Consider the following 9,163-nt stretch of genomic DNA (forward strand, 5'->3'; position numbering starts at 1 on the left):
GGCTGCATTTTTATTAGAAAAGTATCAATGTAGTGCAAGGAACCTGAGAAATGGCTGAGAGTAAAACTGTCTTCTAAAGTGGGGATGGAGGTTTCCTGGGTGAAGCACAGCCCATCCTGACTGCCCTGAGATGGCAGATAGCAGCAGGGACAGCTGTGTCTGGGGGTGACATGAGGGACAACAAGGGCTTTCCTTTACTCTGACCTGGAGTTGTTTATTCAAAGGTTCAAACCTGTCAGAGGATCTGACTGGCCCTCCTTGTCCTCATGGGAAGAAAAAGGTTGGTACAAGTTCATTCCTGAAGAGCTCTTCAATCCCTGTCTGAGAAAATAATGAAGAGAGAAAGCCCATTTTGAGAGGTCTCTTGTGTGTCACAGGGGCAGAATTATGGGATGTAAATGAGGTGGCAGAATTCCATTTGGGGATTGCACCAACGCTGAGCAAGGAGTTGGTTTGTGATTCTCTAATGGGGGCACAACAAGCAACAAAACCCCACTGCTAATTGCTGAGGGTAGAGTCTCTGAGATCCAGGTTAATTCAGTGAGCCACAGAAAACAGCTTGGCAAAAATAATGTTTATGTAGCAGCTCTTGTGAGCGTGGCCAGAAGAACCCGGAGCTCCCAGCACTGCAGGAAGCTGCAGTAGCCTCTTACCAACTTTTCAGCTGCTGTTTGAAAACTGGATTTTTATATGCCTTGCTCTTAGTAATTCTTTTGAACTTAAAGTTATGATTAGTCTAATTCTAACCCAAGGGAAATTATTTCCAAATCAAGAAATCATTATTTGTGATGGGGAATGGACCTATCTGTTCCCAGGCAAGGACCACAGTGCCCAGGTGGGGTGGTGGGTGAAGGCCCCTCATGTTTCCTTTTCTGGAATTTCACAGTATCCTGAGGATATCCTGTACATCTTTTCTGCATCTAGACAGAGATTACAATACCTGTCAGAAGAGTTTTATATTTGCCAATTTCCTGAAGATCTGATGAACTGCAATTTACACAGCTGTGGCTTTGTCAGCTGTGACTTGCAGACTTGTTGGGGATTTTATCCAAAACATCACCCTGTTCATCATTTCCAGACTTTGTACACAGCACGGTTCCATGGAAGGGCCTGGGCAGGGCAGGGGAGTGACTTTTTTTTCAAATACAGCATTCCAGAAAAAAGATGGGATACAAAGGACTCCACCAGGAAAGGTAACTGCTCACGTGTTTCCTCCCATTAAACTCAGGGATATTTTATTATTTGGACTGAAACCTGGTCACACTGACATTCATGGCCTTCTGAAGGTTTTTTTGAAGTTCTTTTTGTAGCTCAAAGTCCTTTTGCAATTCCCACAGAACAGCCATGCAAAGACACACAGAAGATGCCTGGATCCCCTCTATAAGTAGTCAATTATGCAATAAACTGTACATGGCAGAGGCACCTTGCAGGAAATGAAAGCATTCGTCACACCACAGCCTCGTTACCTATGCAGAACTCCAGAGCCTGCCAGGATGAACTTTGCCTCCCCGTTCCCCTCCTCACAGGGACGTCTCTGCTTGTAATCATTAATGAACTATCCCTGTAATGGAAGAGTGACTGTACAGCCCAGATATCCCCCAGAGCTGCTTTGGGAAGCCAGGAGCTGCTGAAAATGTCGAGCAGGTACCACAAAGCAGCGGCCGATGGCAACGTGGACCTGTTGAAAGAGGCCACTAGGAAAGACCTCAACACTTCTGATGAAGATGGGATGACACCCACCCTTCTGGCAGCCTACCACGGGTACCTGGAAGCTCTGGAGGTCATTTGCCGGAGGGGGTAAGTCAGCCAGCCTCCACTGCTTAAAGCCTGGGCCTCAAAACTACAACTACTGCGTCGTGTTTCTAGTGCCACGATGACCTCAGGCCTGAAAGGCTGAAAATCACAGTAATTCCTTTCAATGCATTGCCAAGAATTGTTTCTTCAGTGGCAGTGGTTTAGGTCCAGAGCCTGCAGGCTGGTCTCTTCATTATTTTCTCAGGCAGGGGTTGAAGAGTTCTTCAGCTGGTCTGTTAGTGAAAATACACCAGCATCCACAGGAGCACATCGTGTGTGGAGCCTGCAGAGAGCAGCTCGTAGAAGCAGGGCCCTGGGACCTTTCCTTTCCTCACTGGAGAGGGTTGCCAACAACCTTTGAGGATATCTTGAGACAGGATTTATAGAGAAATCCCTAATTTGAAACAGTTTTAGCAAAAAAATATCTTCCATTTGCTTCCAAAGTGCAGTCAGTAGGCACTTGTGAAGATTTAGCGCTGTCCAGAGGCAAGTCACAACATAAAGCATTAAGCCAGTAGCATCTAAAATGGTTATTTCTCTGCTTTTTTAATGGTTATTTTCTCTACTTTTCTACCATCATGTTATAACTGAGGATACTGTTTCAGAAGCTATGATAGGACCCTTGTAAACGATAAAGGAAAAAAAAAGATAAAAAGGGGGAAAAAATGAAAGGAAGGTTTTCTACAGGTTTATTTTCTAGTAATAAAATGTCTGTATCATTTAAATATCTTACATGGTTAAATTGTCTTATTGAAATGGTAATTACCTCTCCACCATCAGGACTGTCTTGCTCAGAGCCTACCTTTTAAGCTGTGATTCTGTTATAACATCTAATAAAAGAAAATATGCCCTTGTGTAGAGAGACAGTTAATAAAATGTTCTTTTGCAGAACAGCAAACAGATTGCAGGGAACAGTTGAATAACTATTTGGATGTATCTGAGTTTTATTAAAAATTGAGTTGAAAATATTTTTTTTTCATAGATTTGCTTTATAGCTCATTGGGCTCAGGTGTGGCTGTGATATGAAAAAGACCTTTGGACTGCGTGGTTGTTGCTGTGTCCTCAGGAGAAGCAAAAATAGATTGACAGTTTTTCAACTTGTGCAATTAAGGCAGCTCCCAGGAAATACCTGTCAATAAGGTTTGTCCCTGAACACCTGCGAGCCAGAACAACTAGATAAGGAAGAAATAGAAAATAATTATTTTTTTTTCAAAATTTGAGTGAAAAATATATCTCCTACCACATAAACTCACAGAAATCACAGCAGATGACATAAAGATCAAAATTTCTTTATATTTGTTATTTCATGTATTTCTAAGTCTTTTTCTTGGTAGAGGACAGCTTTGGGAGAGTATCACCTCAAAATCTTCAAACATATGTGTTTACTTCTATTTAATCTAAGATTTCTTAACACAATCAGTGAGATGTGTCTGTGAGAGGCTGAATTCTCGCTGGTTTTTTTGGGGAGAAGCTGAATTTTAGAAGATGTTTGAGCTGTTCTCCAGTCAGTTAATGTTTTCTTGTGAGAAAGTATTTTAATTATTTTTAACAAATTCATCCTTCCCTTGAAGAGGTTTCCTGACAGAGGCTCTGAGGTACAAGGCAATTTTCTTTAGAGTAGCTGCAGATTTTAGGACTCTCAAGCTTTGGCCCTTGGAAATGTAGCAATACTAACAATAAACCCCTTTCATCTTGAAATAATTCATCTTCTCAGGGGTCAGGAGACCTTTTCTCTGCTTGCCTTGCAGGTACATGAATAAAGAAAGGCAAGACCAAATAGCAGAATCTGCTCTCTTTTGTGTGAGCCTTTTCCTTGGGAAAGCTGGGAAAGGAGGAGTATGAGAACCCAGAGTAGATGTCAAACCTTGTCCAAAATCCCACTGAGCTGGGAACAGCCACTCGAGTTTGTCAATTGTTTGAGACTCAAAGGCTGGCAGGTTCCACGGGGAAAAGAGACCACAAAGAGCTCTGAAGGGACCTGGGGGAGGACGGCTGAGCCGGCACTCCCCAGGCTCAGGGTGCCACAGCCAGCTCCCTAATGTGGGAATTCGGGAACCCAGCACGCTCAGCCGCAGCCAGGCAGCTCCCCAGGGCACAGCCACAGAAGCAGAAATATGTACACATGGTTTCCAAATGTCTGAGTGGGGAAACTTTGATCCTCAGCTGCCACCTCCTTGTAGCAAAGCCTGAGCTCCCACAGCCAGCACGGTCCAGACTCCCTGACCTCCTTCCTGCCTGGGGCAGCTCAGGATGAAGGATGTGTTCAGATCTGGCCCTCAGCAAACCTGGTGGTGCTTCTCTTCAGAGTCCCAAAGCCAGAGATCAGTGCCTGAAGGACGTTTTGTGACAGGATGTACCCTGTCTTTCACAGTGCAGCTGCCATGGCACCAACCTCTGAGTCATTGAAATGCTTGAGCCCCCAAGAGTGGAAATTCTTGTAAATTTGGTCCCCAGCTTTTGGTCAATAAAGATTTTGGGCTTCTGTGGCCACCCTGTTTGTTGGTCACAAGAGGGCACAGGCTCTGTTCTGAACATTGCTAAGGCTGACCTTGCCAAATGTGTATCTAAATATTCAAGCTGATTCTTACCTGCAGGCAGCAGTTCAGTGTGAAGTCAATGCAAGAGTTAAAAATCAAGCAATACTTTTCTCTGGCTTTAAACTCAATTGAAAATTGTGGCATTTTATTTTCAAATGAGCTTCTGCTTTTCAAACCCTCATGAGCAAAAGCATCTTACAGAGAACAAAAGAGTTGAAAAACAATGGCATCTATCTGGGCTTAAACTAATAGCAAGGGAAACAAATGGGTAATCAGGGCTTTACTCTGGATCATTTAGCTATTACCTACCCAAAAAAAAACCTACAGGAGCTCACTAAGTGTGTATCACTGTGGTCAGTGAGGAAACCTCCTAATATTGCCCTGTATGGCATGCAAAAGGAACAAGTCACTAAGAACACTTTAAAATATTCCACACAAATGTTCTTGAAACAGTTTTGCCAGTAATTCCAATGACACTAAGTCAAAGCCTGAGCCCACTTTGAGTTGCCAGACCCTGGGATGACAAAGGAAATGTCCTGGCTCCCTTATGGGGAGATGCAGTCACAGTCAGCCCTGTGAACTCGTTTAACTCACGGGGCAGGAATTAGAGCTCATGCCACACACACAGCCACGCTCAGGGCTTGTGTAAGTGAGTGCAGCCCTGTGCTGGAGCCAAGCTGAGCCATTGTCCCTGGGCTGTTCTCCTCAGAGCAGAGCACATTTAGTGTCTGTTCAGCGCTACTGCAGAGCTCAGTGTGGGTAGCCCAGCTCACTCTGTGCTGTTTTCCCTGCCAGGGGTGATCCAGACAAGTGTGACATCTGGGGGAACACGCCCCTGCACCACGCTGCCTACAATGGCCACATCCACTGTGTCTCTTTTCTGATCAACTTTGGTGCCAACATCTTTGCTCTGGACAATGACCTGCGTACTCCCCTGGAGGCAGCTGCCAGCAGGGACCGCAAGGAGTGTGTCCAGATCCTGGACAAAGCTGCCACGGAGCAGAACTTGCTGAATCCAAAGAAGGTCTCCAAACAAAAGGCACAGGCCCAGAGGAACGTGGAGAGACAAGTCAAGGAATGTGAGAAGCGCCAAGAGAAACACCAGCATGAAATGAACCGAAATTACATTAAAGAAAAGGTTGGCACAATGGATTCTTCCAAAGGAACACACTCCAGGGTAAAGTTGCCCAGTCTATTTGCTTCAAATACCACAAGTACTTTAACTAAAAACCTGAAAGATACCTTGAAACTCAAGACAAAAAAGACAGCCAACAGCACAAGACAGCAGGAAACACAAAGAAATGACCAAGAGGATGATACCCCTAGGAGAAGTGTGATGCATTTGTTTGATGAGAAAGAGGAGGATGAATTACTGAACGACCTTGAAGAGAAAAACCTTGCTGGTAATGACAGTCAGCTCTCCATTTTTCAGAGGCCAGGTCTTGGCAAGATTGTGTTTGGAAGGAATTTGGCTGCAGAGGTAAATCCTGAAACAGTGTCTTCTGAGAAAGAAGGTACGAGAGTTACAATGGCCAGTGAGCTCTTCCAGTATGAAAATGCTGAGAATGGCAGGGAGGATGATGATGAAAACAGTGCTGGTGTCCCTTGGAATGAGGAAGAAGTCATTTGGGATGATGAGGAAACAGAGAATACGCCCCTTGAGGTATTTCTGGCATCACAGATGCTGGATGAATTTCTTCCAGTCTTCATGAGGGAAAAAATTGATTTAGATGCTCTGATGCTATGTTCTGATGAAGATCTACAGAGCATTCAGATGGAGCTTGGGCCAAGAAAGAAAGTCTTGAATGCTGTGAATAAAAGAAAACTGGCACTCAAGAACCCTGGAAAAACAGTAGATACTTGTTTATAAGTTATTATATCTGTTGTTGTAACCTACACATTGATTCATTACCTTTCCCTCTCCAAAGAGCGTGCAATTCTTCCCAGAAGTTTGCTAAAGCAAAAGGCAGAGAGGTTACCAATTGCTTTAGGAAATACAGCAGGGATAACATTTTTCTCTCTGGATAGGTACTTGTGGTAAACAGGATATTAAGTAAAGTATCATTCTGCCAAAAAGCAAGAATGTGAAGGTAAAAACCCAAAACCTTCTTCTCCCTACTGTTTATGTGGATTGGATTTCTTTTGGTCCAGATAATTTCAAGCATCAGTGGAGGCCAGGCCCACTGCATTCCTTAATAAAGGCCTTCCTTTCTTCTCCAAAACCACAATGCAAAGAGCATTCTCAGAGCTTGAGAGCTTTGAGTTTTCTCAAAGCTTGCTTCTGTAAGATCAGTAAAACCACTCTTCCTGGTACTGATGATATGTTAGAAAAGGAATCTGAATCTTGATTTTAGCTGTGGTTTATTGACCCTAATCACCTCTGAATTAATGTAAATAAGACTAATTTACATCAAGTTTCATATTTTTGTTAGTAAAGTTTGTAATTCTGTATTGACAGTAATTTTAAAATACATGGAGTATCTTCCCAAGAGATGTTCAGTGTCAGCTGTATATTCCTTTCTCATCTCATTAGACTGGATCTAGTTGCCTGGACCCATCATGTCCTAAATATCATCAAGGCTGCAATACTTTTAACTACAAGAAGCAGAGGTTTAATTTTCAAAATTTTGGATCTATTTTGGTACACCCTCAACTTGATTCCTATAAGGCTGCATTTTCCATGCAAAGTCCCAGAGATGAGGATTCTTATCACACACCATTTTCTGTGGGTTGTTGTCAGCCTTAGCCTGAGAGCTGTGCATCACACACACACACACTCTGAAAATAAGTTCATGAAAATAAAAAATGTCCCTAAACTAGGACAGCTGTGCTGCTGTGGAAGCTTCTGCTCCTCACAATCTATCTGGAGACATTCACAGCAGGGTTCCCCTGTTCCTTTGGGAAGCCAGCATTATCAGATGTAAATTAATCACTCCTGTTGAATTTTGTGAATCTAATAAAGTGCTTGTAGTAGCCATGCCCTGGCTAAGATCACAGATTTTAGATGCACATTTATTAGTAGAATATTTCTCTTTAAAGATCTTTTTATAGCTTTCCATTAGCCAGCTATGTTTTTTTCTTAGGGGTATGCTGCATTTGTGGACACTAATCCTGGTTAATGATCTGGTTTTTCATGTTTCTTCTTTCTGTATCATCTTGTGACTGTGATTTGTGTATTATAATATCTTTTCTTGGCTGGACTTTATACTGCATTCTTCCCTGCTTGGATTCCTGTACACGGCAGGCTGATATGTTCTTATATTAAGCAATCACATCAAAGTCCTGTTCTGTGCAACCTTCCATGATTGCTGTGCTCAGCAATCCAGACACCTTCCCCCCAGACTCTGCCTGCTTGTTTCCATTTTGGCTAAGAAACTCCCAAATGTTTAACAAATCAAGAAGGAACCAATTACCCTTTCATATTTGAAGGCATATGACAGGTGGATTTCCAATCCCCACCTGCTGGAGATGCAGATGCTTCCCGTTCCTGCTGAGGCCAGCCCAGCCTCATCCGCCTCTGCATCCTCCAGTCCCTGCAGCAGCTGAATTCCACACCCCCAGCACACAGGGCTGACACAAGGTCTGTGCTGCTCCAGTGACTCCTCTCTGCTGCAAAGTGCTGATCATGATGCACCTTTTTCAGGCCAGATTTTAAATAAGTGGGTTGGATTCACTGTCCAGGAAGTGCTTTCAAAAACTCTAAGCATGAAAATGCCTGTCACCAGTGGGAGGTTATTGCAGGTAGAGGAGAAGGCACTGCAGGGGGAATCAGGAACCAAGGGTTGACAAATTGCACTGAAAAATCTGCTTCTGTGCTTCCTCATCTGCAGCCTGTGGCAGCCAGAGAGAACAGCAGGGACCATCTGCACATAAACAACTCAGTTGTCACAGGCCTCCTCAGTGCTCAGGCACCTCCTTAGGTATTTGCAGTGACTGTGCAGCTACAAGGAACAGCACCAGACCTGTAGGAGGCCCTTGATCTCCAGAAACTGCATCAAGAGACTAAGAAACCCTACGGCACCCCATATGACACTTACTTTTAGGCAACTGAATAAATTTTTAATTTTTATTCTTTTTAATTAAAAAAAAAGTGCAAGAGTGCTAGCCCTTTTCTTATGGGATGCTATAAAGCAGCCCTCAGGAAAATAATTGGGGGAAAGATTAATAGAAAGGAAGACTCACAGTTCATGGTTTTTTGGTTTTTCCACTCATGTGCTTTGCTGTTTTCAGATTTTTTTACCAAGCCCTCGGTTCCTTTAGAGTTTGAAAACACTGGAATCCTAGCTGAGACTCCTTAGGAACATTTGTATAGCTCAGTTCAGTTGGAGAGGCTTTATGTATCACATGTGCAATCCCAGAGCAGAACCCAAACCATAAAACCAGGCAATCTCACATGAGCACAGCCCTGCCAAGTACAAGGTTCTCCTTCCTTAAGGATTTAATACTCTGCACTGCACAGACATGAAGGAAATGTGCAGCATGGGACAACTGCAAAACTGAATATCACAGAGGAACAGAGCACTCCCTATTTCTTCCATTTACATTCACTGATCACATCTACTGAGAAAGCAGTCACTGCAACAACTTGAGAACTTTATTTCTTCAAATAAATCAACCATAAACCAGAAAAGAAATGGACAACAAAATGGAAGTCAAAGAAAGACAGCAGTATCTATTTTATTTTAATATAAATGCAAGTTACACAATGTCATGATCCGCTAATTTGTAAAGAGAAGGAAACACAGAAATTGATGCAATTACTTCCCCTCAGAAAATCTAAAGGTGGCATCCAAGTAATTCCCATTGTAACTGAACCAAATCCTCTTCATGAC

The 9,163-nt window shown here is 43.2% G+C and overlaps 1 protein-coding gene across 1 annotated transcript; it reads left to right on the forward strand.

Moving 5' to 3' along the window:
- Positions 1-1,558: 1,558 nt before the first annotated feature.
- Positions 1,559-8,989, forward strand: ANKS4B (ankyrin repeat and sterile alpha motif domain containing 4B). The gene is made up of 2 exons (XM_058849956.1): positions 1,559-1,797; positions 5,127-8,989. Exons 1-2 carry the CDS (start codon positions 1,634-1,636, stop codon positions 6,199-6,201), a joined length of 1,239 nt encoding a protein of 412 aa, XP_058705939.1. The 5' UTR covers positions 1,559-1,633; the 3' UTR covers positions 6,202-8,989.
- The last annotated feature ends 174 nt before the right edge of the window (positions 8,990-9,163 follow it).

This window comes from Poecile atricapillus, chromosome 14, assembly GCF_030490865.1.
Source record: "Poecile atricapillus isolate bPoeAtr1 chromosome 14, bPoeAtr1.hap1, whole genome shotgun sequence".
NCBI classification, from domain to species: domain Eukaryota; kingdom Metazoa; phylum Chordata; class Aves; order Passeriformes; family Paridae; genus Poecile; species Poecile atricapillus.

Coding starts and splice junctions, on each gene's coding strand:
- ANKS4B (XM_058849956.1), top strand. CDS start 1,634: ATGTCGAGCAGGTACCACAAAGCAGCGGCCGATGGCAACGTGGACCTG. Junction 1,798..5,126: donor GAGGTCATTTGCCGGAGGGG/GTAAGTCAGCCA, acceptor TTTCCCTGCCAG/GGGTGATCCAGACAAGTGTG.